The following is an 18,480-nucleotide window of genomic DNA, read 5'->3' on the forward strand; positions in this document are numbered from 1 at the left end:
ACCTGATTGACAGGCAGACGCGGTTGCGGGGCGGGAGGGGGCATGCCAACGACGTTAGAATGCCATTGGTGGTGCGCGGACCGAACAACGCAGGCATGTCCGGACCATTGCTGGGGATGGGCCGTGGCGGTTGCGTGACGTCACACCCTGCCTAGGCTACGCAAGCAGGGAGCTACTCAGCAGGTGCAAAAGCATTGCCGCCGTGCGATGCTTTTGCACCCATGGGGGGGGAGGCAGGGCCTGACATGCGGGGCGGACTAGCCCTGTGCTGGGCGTCCCACCACATGTCGGACATTAACCCCTGGTACATACTGTGGTTTGAGACCTCTGTCGAACCAGGTATGTAACATTGTGTGAGAGCTTAAGGTTGGAGGCATCTAGACAAAGATGACAGCAGTCCCCTTACTGCACAAGTGCTGGGACCATCTGATTAGAAACCATCTGACATTTCTATCTATAATTCAGATATTTTCAGTCTCCTGCAGCTTTGTGGAAGCTGCCAACAGAGGTTCCCTGTAACTAACCATTATAGTATGAGTATATTTTCTCTTCTTTATGGGCGGCATGTATCATGTATTGTATAAATCCCACCTCTTATTGCTTGCATACTGGCATTTATTAACTCCTGTGCATTAATAATTACACAAAGGACAGCTCTTCCTATAAAAGCTGTCCCTTGTAAACATGGGACTTTCAGATTTATGAACCGGAAAAGTGTCACTTTCCAGAGCTTGATGCATTTAGGCACATCGCAGCCCCATAGGAGCTTGGTGCATACAGGCACATCACAGCCCCATAGGTGTTTGATGCATACAGGCACATCGCAGCCCCATAGGAGCTTGGTGCATACAGGCACATCACAGCCCCATAGGTGTTTGATGCATACAGGCACATCGCAGCCCCATAGGAGCTTGGTGCATACAGGCACATCACAGCCCCATAGGTGTTTGGTGCATACAGGCACATTGCAGCTCCATAGGAATTTGAAGCATGCAGGCACATTGGAGCTTGATGCATACAGGCACATCGCAGTCCCATAGGAGCTTAATGCATACAGGCACATTGCAGTCCCATTAGTGCTTGATGCATATAGGCACATCACAGCCCCATAGGAACTTGATGCATACAGACACATGGCAGCCCCATTGGAGCTTGATGCATGGACACATCACAGCCCTAAAGGAGCTTGGTGCATACGGGCACATCGCGGCCACATAGGAGCTTGGCGCATGCGGACACATTGCGGCTCCATAGGAGCTTGGTGCAAACAGGCACATAGCAGCACCATAGGAGCTTGTGCATACAGGCACATCGCAGCCCCATAAGAGCTTGGTGCATACAGGCACATCGCAGCTCCATAGGAGCTTGGTGCATACAGACACATCATAGCCCTATAGGAGCTTGGTGCATACAGGCACATTGCGGCCCCATGGGAGCTTGGCGCATGCGGACACATTGCGGCTCCATAGGAGCTTGGTGCAAACAGGCACATCACAGCCCCATAGAAGCTTGGTGCCTACAGGCACATCGCAGCTCCATAGGAGCTTGGTGCATATAGGCACATCACAGTCCCATAGGAGCTTGGTGCATAAAGGAACATCACAGCCCCATAGGAGCTTGGTGCAAACAGGCACATCACAGCCTCATAGTGGACCACTTTTATGCATATTGGGAATACAGCAAACCTCTGAAAACTGCAATTTATGGAGGTTTGCTGCGTTCTTAGAGATCTGCTCGCATTTTTGAGGATCGTTCATCCCGCATTTTTTTATTGTGATGTTTGTATACTATTATCTGTAAATTTAGATAGCTAACAAATGTAAATGTAGGTGTATTGTGCAATATGTATTAGCAATTAGACACTAAGGGGTCTATTCTTGAAGCAGTGAAAAGAGTGGAGAAGTGAGCCTGTGGTGAAGATACGGTGACAAGACTGTTGTTGGTGAACTAGTCTCATTATACAGCTGCGGTTCATTTCATGCTGGCATCAAAGTCACCAGACTTGATAAGCAGTGAAATATAGGAATCTAAGCTGTCCAGTTGATGACCTGGAGATTTTGTAAAAATCAAAGGTCACCGTGTTGAGATTCTAGCGGTATGCACAGTCTTGACAGTGACATCTGCAATTACCACAAGGACAAAAAATCCCACTGGCAGGTCACATATTCTGTTGCTGTAAAACCACTAGTGTTTAAGTCATGGAAGATGCTACATCTAGTGAGACTATTGTCTGACATATCTATTAGGAGAAGGAAAAAGCTGGCAGTTCTCGACTTTAAGGTCTTTAACGAAGTGCACATTATATATAATTTCCTCCTCTACAATCAAAAGAAAATAGTTGTGATCTCTGAGTTCAGACCTTGGATAGCCCAGGAATTTCTTGGCAATAGAGGACACTTGCTGAAAAAAGGTCACTTCTAGCACTGAACTTAATAGCATCCCTCCAGTGATTGATTGAAGTACCCTGAAAAGCCCATGCTTTCAAAATGTGTTGTGAATGTAGTAACTCATGTGCTAATGGGGCTGCAGAGCTATGTTTGACTGACAGAAACTAGTGTGTACCAAATGGACAATCGGAGTATCTGGCACTCGTGCGTATGGATATTCAGGTAAGTTTGGGCAGCAACTTGTTATCGGAGTACCTCTAGAGACTCCACATAAATAGCAACGATACAAGAAGTTTCACAAGTGCGCCTGCTAAAAGTGTATGGTTAGTGACTGGTAATTGCTGCACTATGAACAAATGATGTTTTATAATGTGATGCTGGCAATATATAATCATTCACAATAAACAGTATATATTAGAAAAAATGCGTGTTTTATTTTCTGCAGTGATACGGTCTTCATCTGCTGTATGCAGGGGGGGGGGGGAAACTGGGAAGGGGATGGGAAAATATTTTACTGCTTTGGATAAGGCAGTAACCTTAAATTGTAAAAATGACACCCTCAGATGGGTGTGCTAATGCTCCACTCCTATAGGTGGCGTCCCACCTAGGTAGTGGAATAATGTCCTAGATTGATACGTGGATAGTCCAGAGCCAATATAATGAAAATGTTGATAATTTGAAAGTCCTCTTAATGATGGAATCCAAGAGCTGAGGCGTGGGGTACCCCTACGTGACCACTGGCAGTGCGGGGAGTGGGACAGAGTTAGTGCTCGAGGTAATAAGGACTCCGGACAAACCGTATCTCCTTTGTGTCCTGATCTGCCCCGATGTCGCTCTGGTGAGCGCACCGCGGTTCTCTAGACAACAGGGGATCGGTTATTTGTCTTGGAGAGAGAGAAGGGGAATGCTTCTAGCCCTAATAGGGCTATCCGCTTTGCCTTCTCCTCTCCTACAGAATCCCTTACCTGCTCGCTTCTGTTCTGTCTTTTTTCCCCCTCCGCCAGCGGTCTTCTCCGATGTCTCTGCTTCAGCTGCGCCCGGCGTCCTCCCTCACTTCCGGGTTGTCCCGATCACGGGACCGCAGTGAGGTCTCGATGGTTCTCGGCTCTCTCCACGTACTTTCCTCCTCCTCTTATTCTTGGATATCTGGCTCTGATATAAACGATATGAGAGTTCTTGGCATCATAACATACCATACACTTTTAGCAGGCGCACTTGTGAAACTTCTTGTATAGTGTGTACCAAAGTTTATCTTCTCTGAAGGCTCATTCATATTAGGGTTAAGGGGGAAAAAGCCTCAAAACAATGTATTGTTGTGTTACTAGAGTGGATTTAAATTTCAAGCTATAATTGCAAGGATAACTGTACACAATCTGTCAGCTTCCGACTAAAAATCAAAGAACTAAGCTAAATAGCCAATAATTAAAGAACACGTTGGAAATGGACAGTACAAACACTGATGGGGGGCAGTTGTGCCAAAAGAGATTCTGCTTCTGCTGCTAGAAAAATAAATATGATTGATCCTTGTAACTTCTTTTGTCTTCTATTTACGTGTGAGTGTAGTCAGAGTCCTATTACAGATGGATCTTGGTCTGTGGTGCAAATAACAGCTACACTATGTCTGGGGCAGATACTGTATACTAAGCCTTGGATAGTGATAAAGTAGCAACCAATCAGCTCCTAACTGTCATTACTCTCTTCCTACATCTCTCCTTCATCAATAAATTATTTTTCCAATCACTCACTTCTAAGTCCACCAGTCCCCGCCACCTCACTCTCGTCCAAAATTGAAGGAATCCAACACAAAATCTCCTTTCATCTCCCATTTGCAGCCCCGATGACCCCATCATCCAATCCCTTCAGCCATCCCACCTTGTGCTCCTTCCGCACCACCACAAACAAGGAAGTCCACTCCCTCATCTTATCCTCTCCCTCCTCCACCTGCCCCCTGAACTACCTCCCCTCCCGCCTCCTCTGCTTCCGATTCCCCACCGCCTGCTCCCACCTTGCTCACCTCTTCAACCTATCAGTCTCTACCGGCATCTTTCCCTCGCCATTCAAACACGCTCTTGTCTCACCAATTCTTAAAAACCCAAACTTGACCTTTCCACACCCTCTAGCTACTGCCCTCTCTCTCTCTTCTTCCGTTTGCCTCCAAACTACTTGAGTGGCTGGTGTACAGCCGTCTTATTAGCTACCTCTTTGACAACTCCATCCTTGAACCTCTTCAATCTGGCGTTCAATCACTCCGCTCCACTGAAACTGCTTTCGGCCAAATCCAGGGGTCACTTCTCTCTACTCTTCCTCCTGGACCTCTCTTCTGCCTTCAACACAATGGATTATCAATACCATCTCCTCCTGTACCCCAACCCCACTGCTTGGGTGTCACTTTTGACTCCTCCCGCTCCTTTGCCGCCCCCCCCCCCCCCCTCCCCCCCCCCCCCCCCATCCAATCCCCTGGCTCAATCCTATCTGTTCCAGCTACGCAACATCACTGGCACCAGGCCGTTCCCCTCCCAGAGTGCGACTAAACTTATCTGCTCACTGGTCATATCACGGCTTGACTATTGCAACATTCTCCACACTGGCCTCACACTCTCCCATCTTGATCCTTTCCAATCTGTCTTTGCTGTCCCTCTTCACTGGAACGAGATCCCTCGCTCTATTAGACTCTCTCTGGACTTGAATAGCTTCAAACTGGCACTGAAAACCCACCTGTTTATCGAAGCGTAGCCTTCCACATAACCTAGTATCGAGGCCGCTCTCCCAACCCCCTTCCTCATGCCTTGGCCATCTCCACCTTGCTTACTTCCTGTCATCAGGCTACCTTCCTCACGCTTCATGTTACCTGTCTGTCTACTCCCTCCCCCCCTAGATTGTAAGCTCCTTGGAGCAGGCCCTCTTCCCCCCCTTGTTCTCATAGCCCTCTTCTCTTGCACTTCAATTACAGCTCTCTTCTATTTAGCAACTGTCTATACCGCGTCTCCTCTTGCTCATAACTGTTCATCTCTTCCAACGGTTGCCTGCCCCCAGTAGTACGCCGATTACTCCTTTGCTTCCTTACATCTCAGGTGTATGGTGTATTGAAAATGGTGGTGCTTATTGTTACCTGTACTCTGTTTTAGTTTTTCAGTTACTGTAATGTTATTTTCTGTGAACCCTGTATTGTTGTAATGTGTGCCGTATGTATGGTGCTGCGAATTACTTGTAGCACCTTAGAAATAAAATGTAATAATAATAACACAGCATAACATGAGAATACATACCTATTACCTGCGTCCGGGATCCCGGCTGTCATTTTCCCGATATCCCGTCCGGGATCCCGGCCACCAGTATGCAGGCAGCGGGGTAGGCGCTAGAAAGCTCCTTACGGGCTCGCCACGCTGCAAGCACGATGGCTCACTGCACTTGCCACAGGATCTATTCTTCCTCTATGGGTATCTTGGACACCCACAGAGGGAGAAAAGCCTGTGGCGCCGGTATTCCGGTGATGGCATTTCACCGCCTGTCGCGGCCACCGGGATCCCGAGAGGCGGTCTTGTGAATGCCTCCCATAATTCCCATAACATGACAGGATGTGGTTGGTTAGTACTTTATCTGTCTCCCCTCTATCACTCTGCAGGGCTATGTACTTCTCCAACAGAGGTCGATGCGGCTGGGCTGGAGTGGTACAGTAGCAATTATCCAGCCAAATTTACAGAACTCTGCATTTATTTCTAATCACGAAAAATGTCTGATATTGCGGAATGTGTTTTGTGCAAGTCTGAATAAGGCCATTTGAGAGTTATGTAAAATAATTTGCTGAACTGGTGGGATTTCAGAGAGATTGTGCTAAACTTGAAGTCTAAATCAGTTATAAAGCAAAGTATTTATACTAGATTGCCTCTAAATTTAAAGCGGCAATCAGTTATAAGGCTGGGTCCCTAAAATCAGAACCTATTGCATAACCTGTATGTGTTAAATTTGTTATACCCCTTCTCCACTAGCTCAAAAAACATGGGTAAATGCACAGGGGCGCGTATTTACCCATGTTTTTTGCTAGTGGAAACGGTTCCCTCTGCAAAAACCTGGATCAAGTGATCCAGGAATCCTACCCGGGTAGCTTACCAGGTTGAACACGAGTTCAACCCGGTAAGCTGTGCAATGTAAACGGAAGCCGTGTCGATGCGATACGGCTCCTGTTCACAGTGTATGGAACGGCGGCGCTGGGAGATCATGTGATCTCCCAGCGCCGCCCCTGCCGTATCACCAGCAGCGTCACCAACCCAGCAATATGCTCTGATGCGGGTCGTAGCCGAGTAGCACCCGTGTCAGGCTCCCGGCTGCGACCCGCATCACTAGTGGAAAAGGGGTATTAGTGTGTTTAAAACAGTCAATAAATGTAATTAATTTTATTTTATATACTATTTGGTGTATTCACTGAAAAGCATAGGATTCTTTTAGTAACCTTTGGTGAATCTCCTTTCTCTGCATATCATTTTTAGTATTTGTACTAATAAACATAATAAAAATAGATAAGATGTTTTTTGGTATATTTAGTTTCAAGTATATACAGAAATTGCAGCTCTAATAGCACAAAAGGGCACAGAGTGGTGTGTTATATAGCAACCATAGCAACCAATCACTATTTTCAGCTTGCCCCAGTGCAATAATTATGCTCTTAGAATTGCCACTGGCAACCGAGGAAGTTTGCAACGCCAAACCATTTCTCTTACAGCAATTTTACTATCACTTTTTCATTTTGTTTTGACAGGACACTGTTCAAAAGAACTGAAACTGTACTATGTTTAAAACCATTGTGTCTCCTGTGCATTAAAACGTATATTTTTGTAATGACATTATAACAAAAAGCTTTATTGTAATAAATGAAGATTGTCACAATTGTGTCTCTCTGCAAAGTACACAAAGTGGCGAGTGTTAAGCTGTTGTGACTGAAGTCAATTGTTAACGTGTCTCTCTTGCCTTTTATTTCAATTGTCTTTTAACACATCTGATGACTTTCCATTTACATTCTGTTTCAGAATGAAAAGACATTGGGGCGTTCAGTGAGTCGTTCCAGTAATATTTCCAAGGTACTGTAATATAAATACTGTAGTATTTTAAGACACAGGAATTTTTTTTTTGTGTTTTAATAAGTAGTATTACGATCTGATTGCATTGTTTCAATTGATGCTATTTACTACTACAGACCATGATCCACGTTTACTAAGTTTCACAATTAAATGATGATGACCAGTCTCCCAGATGACCACACAGTCGGCCATACGTCATAAGTATTAACATTGAATTATTATTTTCCTCAACAAATAATGCAATTTTCTACTTTAACATATGTAGGAAGACAATGGGGCTGATGATAATGAGGGTGTACACACCCACATGGACCTGACCTCACCCACGCAGCACTCATCCAGCCTCTCACAATAGGCCCTTCAGCATTTTCAGGAACCAGTCCATGTGTTCCTTAATCCAGCCCTGTGTTTTGTTAATGTGCCGGGTATATCACTTGTAGCATAGAAACATAGAAACATAGAATTTGTCGGCAGATAAGAACCACTTGGCCCATCTAGTCTGCCCCTTTTTTTTTTTTTTATATTATTTGTTATCTCTAACCTTATTTGATCCTTATTTCTTTGTAAGGATATCCTTATGTCTATCCCATGCATGTTTAAATTGCTCTACTGTCTTAGCCTCTACCACCTCTGATGGGAGGCTATTCCACTTGTCCACTACCCTTTCTGTGAAATAATTTTTCCGCAAATTTCCCCTGAACCTCCCCGCCTCCAGTCTCAGTACATGTCCTTGTGTCCTATTGCTTCTCTTCATTTGGAGAATGTTTCCCTCCTGGACTTTGTTGAAACCCTTGATATATTTGAAAGTTTCTATCATGTCCCCCCTTTCCCTTCTCTGCTCCAAACTATACATATTGAGATTTCTTAGTCTTTCTGGGTATGTTTTGTGATGTAGGCCATGCACCATTTTATATAGAAAGTATAGAGAGCTAATATGGCGCCAACTTTGATCCAAAGCAGCTACCCCCTTTGCACCAAAGGTAATCCCTATTACCAAAGTATTGATGTGAGTGTGTATGGAGTTAGTGCAATAGGGTGCGCTTCAAAGATAAATCTGAGACGTGGCAAATAAATTGCTTAAGTGTGAGAATAAAAGGTCATACTTCCCTTAATACTTCACATATGCAAATGCGGTCCTTAGAGGAGTTCCATATGGAAAAGAACAGATAAAAAAGCATATAGTGTAGTATATTTGTGTAGGGAAGATTTATTACACTGACATTCAAAATACAAATAAAACTAGTAACATACACATAAAAACTAATAATCCTTCTCTAAAAGTAATAATTCCCCAAATGGAGGGTGATATGGGTGGAGGATTACCAGAAGAGAGTGTATAGTGGGCGTTTCAGATGTAACCTTAGGGTAACTGGCTCCGGAACCTGGTTCCCTCGTCCACGTCACACACGTCTGGTCAGCCTTTCCCCTTTCCGCAGATCATCCAAATCTCCAGGCTCCTGCTGCAAGGAGCCTGGAGATTTGGATGAACTGTGAAGTATTAAGGGAAGTATGACCTTTTATTCTCACACTTAAGCAATTTATTTGCCACGTCTCAGATTTATCTTTGAAGCGCACCCTATTGCACTAACTCCATACACACTCACATGCACCATTTTAGTTGCCCTCCTTTGTACAGTTTCTAATGTATTAATATCCTTTTGAAGATATGGCCTCCAGAACTGAATACAGTATTCTAGATGAGGCCGTACCAATGACCTATACAGTGGCATTATTACTTCTTTCTTTCTGCTGCTGATTCCTCTCCCAATGCAGCCAAGCATCTGACTAGCCTTCCTCATTGCCTTGTTGCATTGCTTACCTGCCTTTAAGTCATCTGAAATAGTAACTCCTAGATCCCTTTCCTCCTCAGTAGTTTCCAGTATAGTGCCATTAATACTGTATTTAGCTTTAGGATTTTTGAGACCCAAGTGCATGATTTTGCATTTTTTGGCATTAAACTGTAATTGCCAGACTCTTGACCATTCCTCTAGTCTACCTAGATCCTCAATCATTTGTTTTACCCCACCTGGTGTGTCTACCCTGTTGCATACCTTTGTGTCATCTGCAAAAAGGCATACTTTCCCTTTAATGCCATTTGCAATGTCACCAATAAATATATTAAAAAGCACTGGTCCAAGTACAGATTCCTGGGGTACTCATATGCCTTACACCACTCCCACAATGTACAAGAGTAAACAAGGATTTCAGTATGTGGTGCACAAGTATGTTTGTATACTGTACCTGGAAGTTCGATGATCCCTTCTTTCAGATAATAGCACCTCCCAAATTTTCCCAGTCACTCCCGCATTTAGAAAATATATGTTAAGACTACTAGAAAATATATGTTAAGGCTACAGAGCTGCCATTTTCATTTTGCAGAAGTGCCCAGCTTATCTAATTATACTTAGGGATTTCCCCAAGCATCTAAACCAGTGGTTCTCAAACTCGGTCCTCAGGACCCCACACAGTGCATGTTTTGCAGGTATCCCAGCAGGTGCACTGGTGTATTAATTACTCACTGACACATTTTAAAAGGTCCACAGGTGGATCTAATTATTTCACTGGAAATTCTGTGAGGAGACCTGCAAAACATGCACCGTGTGGGGTCCTGAGGACCGAGTTTGAGAACCTGTGATCTAAACAGTACAGATGCACATGACCCTGAAGTGTGGAAGCAGTCTCACCAGCTGTAATGCTAAATATGTAAGATTGTTTTGTCTCCCTGTACTGTCCTTTGTACGGCGCTGCGAAACACTTGTGGCGCCCTATAAATAAAATGTAATAAAAAAAAAAAATTGTGCAAAGCTTCCCATATCAGGGAAAATAAAGAAAAAAGTCTTGTTTAGTTAAAAAGACCCTTTCCTTAAATATTACAATCTTTTATGAGAGAGCCCACTTCTAAAATTAAGAAAATCATATACTGTATGTAAAATGTTCATTTAGTGACAAATTAAAACAGTACTAATATGCTAATAACCAATTAATTGCCTTTTAAGATGTGACATGCAGAACAGTAGTTTATGGTTTCTGTGATTTAAAATGCTAATTACATATGAGCCCCTGGAACTCTACTGGTTAACATTATTAGAAATCCTTCATGCAGTAATAGAAATAAAAAATAAGAAACCCGTTTTTTCACACAAGCGTTATTTCAGCTGAAGGATACTCCTATAGAGGCGATTGCCCCCTCAAGAGACTGCACAAGGCCGGCTTAGCAGAGAGGATGATAAAGCAGGAATGGGAGAAAGCAGAACATGCTCTATTTTGCAGGTCCCTGCTCTGTCATCCTGCAGAGAGACAGATTCAGGGGAGGGTTATAGCTCATATGCACATAGATTAATGTTTCAATTACTTATCTTATTATTAATTCAGTGAGGTCCACTGTAAACTTCTCTTTCTCTTGCTCAGGATAGGTGCCGAAAACAAAATTACCACTATTCCTCTGGTTAGTGAGATACATTTAAATAGTCCAGTGGTTTTCGTGCTATGAGGCAAATATCACTGATCAGACATGCTTAGATGAGGCCCACTTGCCACAATTAGGTCATGCACTCAACTGGCCTATGTATGCTCCCGGTGACCATTCTGTCAAACCTGTGATCACCATTTGCAGTGTGAGCAGTACTCCTAATGGGCCTCACTGAAGAACATTTACCGTCCAGACAAGCGTTCTGGGTGAATGCAGGATGGACTGTAATATTCCACACTTTGTGTATGAATTTTTTTCGTTGTTTTACATGTTAGTTTTGTGAACCACTGTGCCGGTAAGTAACTGCCCCCTGTAGTTGTACATGCACATAACATACTTGCCAATATTTAAATGGGGTTCTCTGTGAGATCCTGGGGGTGGGGTGGGGGGTGCAATGCGTGTTATAGTAGATTGTTTCATTGTGGCCCCATCCCCTAATGTATGATGCATAGGGTTGCAATGTTGTAAATTGTGATTTCTCTAACGTCCTTGAGGATGCTGGGACTCCGTAAGGACCATGGGGAATAGACGGGCTCCGCAGGAGATAGGGCACTTTAAGAAAGCTTTGGACTCTGGGTGTGCACTGGCTCCTCCCTCTATGCCCCTCCTCCAGACCTCAGTTTTACACTGTGCCCAGAGCAAGATGGGTGCACTGCAGAGAGCTCTCCTGAGTTCTCTGCCTAAAAGCATTTTTGTTTGGATTTTTTCTCTACTTTTTCTACTTTTTCACAGGGAGCACTGCTGGCAACAGGCTCCCTGCATCGAGGGACTGAGGAGAGAGGAGCAGACCTTCTTGTCTAAGATAGGCTCTGCTTCCTCGGCTACTGGACACCATTAGCTCCAGAGGGGGTGAACGCAGGTTCTTACTGGGCGTCCACCCCCGGAGCCGCGCCGCCGTTCTCCTCACTGAGCTAGAAGAACAAAAGACAGAAGTCGTCAGGCGGCAGAAGCCTTAAGCTTCACGGAGGTAACGCACAGCACTGCAGCTGTGCGTCATTGCTCCTATACACCTCACACACTCCGGTCACTGTAAGGGTGCAGGGCGCAGGGGGGGGCGCCCAGGGCAGCAATATAAACACCTCTTACGGCAAAAGACAATATACATGTATAGGTGGGCACTGTACATGTATATAAAAGAGCCCCCGCCATATTTTTGTAAGTTTGAGCGGGACAGAAGCCCGCCGCCGAGGGGGCGGGGCTTCTCCCTCAGCACTCACCAGCGCCATTTTCTCTCCACAGCACCGCTGAGAGGAAGCTCCCCGGACTCTCCGCTGCTTACACACGGTGAAGGGGTTTAAAAGAGAGGGGGGGGGGGGGGTACATAATTGGCGGATAACATATTATACAGCGCTGCTGGGGAAAAACATTTTGTGTTGGTCTCCAGGATCATTGCGCTGGGGTGTGTGCTGGCATACTCTCTCTCTGTCTCTCCAAAGGGCCTTGACAGGGATACTGCCTTCAGGAAAGGGGTTCCCTGGGTGTATGAAGTGTGTCGGTACGCGTGTGTCGACATGTTTGACGAGGAAGGCTCGCTTAATGTGGAGGGGGAGTGCTTGAATGTCATGTTGCCGTCGGCAACGCCGACACCGGAATGGGTGGATATGCTGAATGTCTTGAATGCAAATGTTAATCTATTGCATAAAAGGTTAGACAAGGCAGAAGCTAGGGATCAGTCAGGTAGCCAGTCCATGCCTGTCCCTGTGGCGCCAGGCCCTTCGGGGTCTCAGAAGCGCACCATATCCCAGATCGATGACAGATACCGACACAGATACTGACTCTAGTGTCGACTATGAAGATGCAAAATTACAGCCGAAGGTGGCAAAAAGTATTCGGTACATGATTATTGCCATTAAAGAGGTTTTGCATATTACTGAAGAACCCCCGGTCCCTGACACGAGGGTACACATGTATAAAGGGAAAAAGCCTGAAGTCACCTTTCCATCCTCATTTGAACTAAGTGAATTGTGCGAAAAGGCTTGGGAATCTCCGGATAGGAGACCACAAGTTCCCAAAAGGATTCTTATGGTGTATCCTTTTCCACAAACTGATAGGATACGCTGGGAATCTTCGCCTAAAGTAGACAAGGCGCTGACACGCTTGTCCAAAGAGGTGGCACTGCCTTCTCAGGATACGGCTTCCCTCAAGGAACCTGCTGACCGCAGGCAGGAAATTACCTTGAAGCACATTTACACTCATTCAGGTACTATTGCTAAACCGGCTATGGCGTCGGCCTGGGTTTGTAGTGCGGTTGTGGCATGGGGAGATTCCTTATCTACGGAGATTGACACCTTAGGTAGGGATGCTATTCAAATGACCATAGAGCATATCAGAGATGCTGCCTTGTATATGAGAGATGCTCAGAGAGACATTTGTTTATTAAGCTCCAGAATAAATGCTATGTCTATTTCTGCTAGGCGGCTCTTGTGGACCCGACAGTGGACGGGAGATGACGATTCAAAGCGGCATGTGGAGTCCTTGCCTTACAAAGGGGAGGAGTTGTTTGGAGACGGCCTCTCGGACCTTGTCTCTACGGCTACGGCTGGTAAGTCGAATTTCTTACCTTATGTCCCCCCGCAGCATACAAAAAAGGCACCTCATTATCAAATGCAATCCTTTCGTTCCAATAAAAACAAAAAGGTACGGGGATCGTCCTTTGTTGCCAGAGGGAAAGGTAGGGGAAAGAAGCTGCACACAGCTAGTTCCCAAGAGCAAAAGTCCTCCCCTGCCTCTGCAAAGTCCACCGCATGACGCTGGGGCTTCCCGGGGGGAAGGCAGATCTAGTGGGGGCTCGTCTTCGGTTTTTCAGCCACGTCTGGGTTCACTCGCAGGTGGATCCCTGGGCATTAGAGATTGTTTCTCGGGGATACAGGCTGGAATTCGAAGACTTGCCTCCTCGCCGGTTTTTCAAATCGGCTCTGCCGGCTTCCCCGTCAGAAAGGGAGCTAGTGTTGGCGGCAATCCAAAAATTGTATATTCAACAGGTGATTGTCACAGTTCCTCATCTCCAGCAAGGAGAGGGATATTACTCGACCCTGTTTGTGGTTCCGAAACCAGACGGTTCGGTCAGACCCATTTTAAACCTAAAATCTCTGAACCTGTACTTGAAGAGGTTCAAGTTCAAGATGGAATCACTCAGGGCGGTCATCGCCAGCTTGGAGGGGAGGGGGGGGGGGGGGGGTTGGATGGTGTCCCTGGACATAAAGGATGCATACCTTCATGTTCCGATATTCCCCCCTCATCAGGCGTTCTTGAGATTTGCAGTGCAGGACTGTCACTACCAATTTCAGACGTTGCCGTTTGGGCTTTCCACGGCCCCGAGGATTTTCACCAAGGTAATGGCGGAAATGATGGTGCTCCTGCGCAGGCAGGGGGTCACAATTATCCCATATTTGGACGATCTCCTCATAAAGGCGAGATCTCGGGAGAAGTTGCTGGACAGTGTGTCTCTGTCCATGAAGACGTTGCAGATACACGGCTGGATTCTCAATATACCGAAGTCCCAGCTAGTCCCTACAACGCGTCTGACCTTTTTGGGCCTGATTCTAGACACAGACCAGAAAAAGGTTTTTCTTCCGATCGAAAAGGTTCAGGAGCTCATAGCCATGGTCAGGAACCTCTTAAAACCAAAAAAGGTTTCAGTGCATCATTGCACGCGGGTCCTGGGGAAGATGGTGGCTTCATACGAGGCCATCCCTTTCGGCAGGTTCCATGCGAGGACCTTTCAATGGGACCTCTTGGACAAGTGGTCAGGGTCCCATTTACGAATGCATCAAAGGATCACCCTGTCTCCCAGGACCAGGGTATCTCTCCTGTGGTGGCTGAACAGTGCTCACCTGCTAGAGGGTCGCAGGTTCGGCATTCAGGACTGGGTCCTGGTGACCACGGATGCAAGCCTCCGAGGCTGGGGAGCAGTAACACTGGGAAGAAATTTCCAAGGTCTCTGGTCAAACCTAGAGACTTGTCTCCACATCAACGTCCTGGAGTTGAGGGCCATATACAACGCCCTGTGTCAGGTGGAGGAATTGCTTCGTAGAAAACCGGTTCTGATTCAGTCGGACAACGTCACGGCAGTGGCTCATATAAACCGGCAAGGTGGAACAAGGAGCAGAGTGGCCATGGCAGAAGCGACCAGGATTCTACACTGGGCGGAAGGCCATGTAAGCGCACTATCAGCAGTGTTCATCCCGGGGGTGGACAACTGGGAGGCAGACTTCCTCAGCAGGCACGACCTGCATCCGGGAGAGTGGGGACTTCATCAAGAAGTCTTCGCACAGATCACAGATCGATGGGGACTGCCTCAAATCGACATGATGGCATCCCGTCTCAACAAAAAGCTAAAGCGGTATTGCGCCAGGTCAAGGGACCCTCAGGTGGTAGCGGTAGACGCTCTGGTGACACCTTGGGTGTTCAGATCGGTCTATGTGTTTCCTCCTCTTCCTCTCATACCCAAAGTGTTGAGAATAATAAGAATGAGCAGGGTCAGAACAATCCTCATTGTTCCAGATTGGCCACGGAGGACTTGGTATCCGGAGCTGCAAGAGTTGCTCACAGAAGATCCGTGGCCTCTTCCTCTAAGGCAGGACCTGCTGCGGCAGGGGCCCTGTCTGTTCCAAGACTTACCGCGGCTGCGTTTGACGGCATGACGGTTGAACGCCGGATCCTAGCGGAAAAAGGAATTCCGTAGGAAGTCATTCCTACCCTGATCAAGGCTAGGAAAGACGTGACGTTAAAACATTATCACCGTATATGGCAGAAATATTTTTCTTGGTGTGAGGCCAGAGCTGCTCCTACGGAGGAGTTCCATTTGGGCCGTCTGCTTCACTTCCTTCAAACAGGAGTGAATTTGGGCCTAAAATTAGGGTCCATAAGGGTCCAAATTTCGGCCTTATCCATTTTCTTTCAAAGAGAATTAGCCTCTCTTCCTGAAGTACAGACTTTTGTGAAGGGGGTGCTGCATATTCAGCCTCCCTTTGTGCCTCCGGTGGCGTCTTGGGATCTTAACGTGGTGTTACGTTTCCTCAAGTCACCTTGGTTGGAACCGCTCAAAACTGTGGAGTTGAAATACCTCACGTGGAAAGTGGTCATGTTGTTGGCATTAGCTTCGGCTAGACATGTTTTAGAATTGGCGGCTTTATCACATAAAAGCCCATACTTGGTTTTTCACGTGGATAGGGCAGAGTTGAGGACTCGTCCTCAATTTCTGCCAAAGGTGGTCTCATCTTTTCATATGAACCAACCTATTGTCGTGCCTGTGGCTACACGGGACTTGGAGGATTCCGAGTCCCTGGATGTGGTCAGGGCTTTGAAGATTTATGTGACCAGAACGGCTAGAATCAGGAAGACTGAAGCTCTGTTTGTTCTGTATGCGGCCAACAAGGTTGGCGCTCCTGCTTCAAAGCAGACTATTGCTCGCTGGATCTGTAACACGATTCAGCAGGCGCATTCTACGGCAGGATTGCCGTTACCGAAATCGGTTAAGGCCCATTCCATTAGGAAAGTGGGCTCTTCTTGGGCGGCTCCCCGAGGGGTCTCGGCATTACAGTTGTGCCGAGCAGCTACTTGGTCGGGGTCTAACACCTTTGCAAAGTTCTATAAGTTTGATACCCTGGCTGAGGAGGACCGCCTGTTTGCTCAATCGGTGCTGCAGAGTCATCCGCACTCTCCCGCCCGTTTGGGAGCTTTGGTATAATCCCCATGGTCCTTACGGAGTCCCAGCATCCTCAAGGACGTTAGAGAAAATAAGATTTTACTTACCGGTAAATCTATTTCTCGTAGTCCGTAGAGGATGCTGGGCGCCCGTCCCAAGTGCGGACGTCTTCTGCAAGACTTGTATATAGTTATTGCTTACATAAGGGTTATGTTATAGTTTATCGGTTGAACCGTGGCTATGTTGTTGTTCATACTGTTAACTGGGTAGTTTATCACAAGTTATACGGTGTGATTGGTGTGGCTGGTATGAATCTCGCCCTTAGATTTACAAAAATCCTTCCTCGTACTGTCCATCTCCTCTGGGTACAGTTTCCCTAACTGAGGTCTGGAGGAGGGGCATAGAGGGAGGAGCCAGTGCACACCCAGAGTCCAAAGCATTCTTAAAGTGCCCTATCTCCTGAGGAGCCCGTCTATCCCCATGGTCCTTACGGAGTCCCAGCATCCTCTACGGACTACGAGAAATAGATTTACCGGTAAGTAAAATCTTATTTTCACATTCCCCGATTCACATCCCTTACTGTTTTCCCCATTTTTTTCATGACAACTTATTTCCAGGATTCAGGTCTCTCGTTTTGAAAATTCTGATATACCATGAATATCAACATTCCTTTTCACCACATATTGCGTAACTTCCGAGCTTAGACTGATCACGAAACTGCCCATGCACCACCATCCGGCCATGCATGCTATAAGCTAGAAACGTTAAATGGCCACCTCCGTCACTCCATCCCACTGGATAGATACCGCTAGATTCCCCCATAGGGAACAGGCACCTTAGGAACGTTTAAAAAGCTAAGCTTTTCATGACTTGTTAAATAGGTAAAATGAGGGTCGTCTGCTGTAAGCATTGTTACTAGTAAAGCAGGAGATATTACAGATATCCTGCTTTTTGGCTATCATACACTTTGGTGGTTTGACAAATAGACCCCACAGTATTTTGAATGCGTAAAAAAGTTTTGTGCTTTTACTTTAACTCATTTTATACAGTAGAGTAGTTCATGTTACAAATACAGTACAACCAAGAACAGGATTGCAGTTAGGTTAAATTAGATTGCTCTATTTATTACTGTAGATTTCCCTATTTCTTTTATTGTAAGTAGTCAGATTTAGTTTATTCATGCATAGACGCTGATTGTGTTAGAACAATGGGGGTAATTCAGACTTGATCGTAGATGTGCTAAATTTAGCACATCTACTATCACTTTCACAGACATGCGGGGGGACGCCCAGCACAGAGCTAGTCCGCCCCGCATGTCTGGCTCTGCCCCCCCACGCGCACAGGTACAAAAGCATTGCACGGCGGCAATGTTTTTGTACCTGAAGAGTAGCTCCCTACCAGCTCCTGCACGCTGGCATGGAGCTACCCATCGCTCTCCGGGTCGCAGCGGCTGCATGTAACATCACGCAGCTGCTGTGACCCACCCCCCACACAGTCCTGGCACGCCTGCGTTGGCCAGACCGTGCCCCCAAAACGACAGGCCAATGCCACCAACCCCGCCCCCTCCAGCCCAGCGAACGCCTCGGCCTGTCAATCAGGCAGAGGCGATCGCTGGGCTGAGATGCCGATCGCATCTCTGGCATGCGCCGGTGCACTGCAGCGCCTGTGTATACGCAGTTCAGACCTGATCGCCCACTGTGCGAAAACGCACAGCAGCGATCAGGGCTGAATTAGCTCCAATGTGTTTGCCTAATACACATTTTATGTTAATATTTTTTTATAATAATTTGGGGTGTTTTTAGACATGTTCCTCAATTTATAGCTGCCATTCTTAAAAACACACTGATTTATTAAACACAATGGTGACATAAAACAAATATGAACGTCAAGAAACATATAAAATCA

General features: G+C 46.3%; 1 protein-coding gene across 5 annotated transcripts in view; it reads left to right on the forward strand.

Moving 5' to 3' along the window:
• Positions 1–18,480, forward strand: part of MARCHF8 (membrane associated ring-CH-type finger 8) — a 493,920-nt gene that overhangs the window by 426,845 nt on the left and 48,595 nt on the right. For all 5 annotated transcript variants that reach the window (XM_063961500.1, XM_063961501.1, XM_063961499.1 and 2 more), the window contains one exon: positions 7,409–7,459. In XM_063961500.1, the coding sequence (XP_063817570.1) occupies positions 7,409–7,459 (51 nt within the window). The remainder of the gene's footprint in view (positions 1–7,408; positions 7,460–18,480) is intronic.

The sequence above is a fragment of the Pseudophryne corroboree genome, chromosome 3 (genome assembly GCF_028390025.1).
Source record: "Pseudophryne corroboree isolate aPseCor3 chromosome 3, aPseCor3.hap2, whole genome shotgun sequence".
NCBI lineage: Eukaryota > Metazoa > Chordata > Amphibia > Anura > Myobatrachidae > Pseudophryne > Pseudophryne corroboree.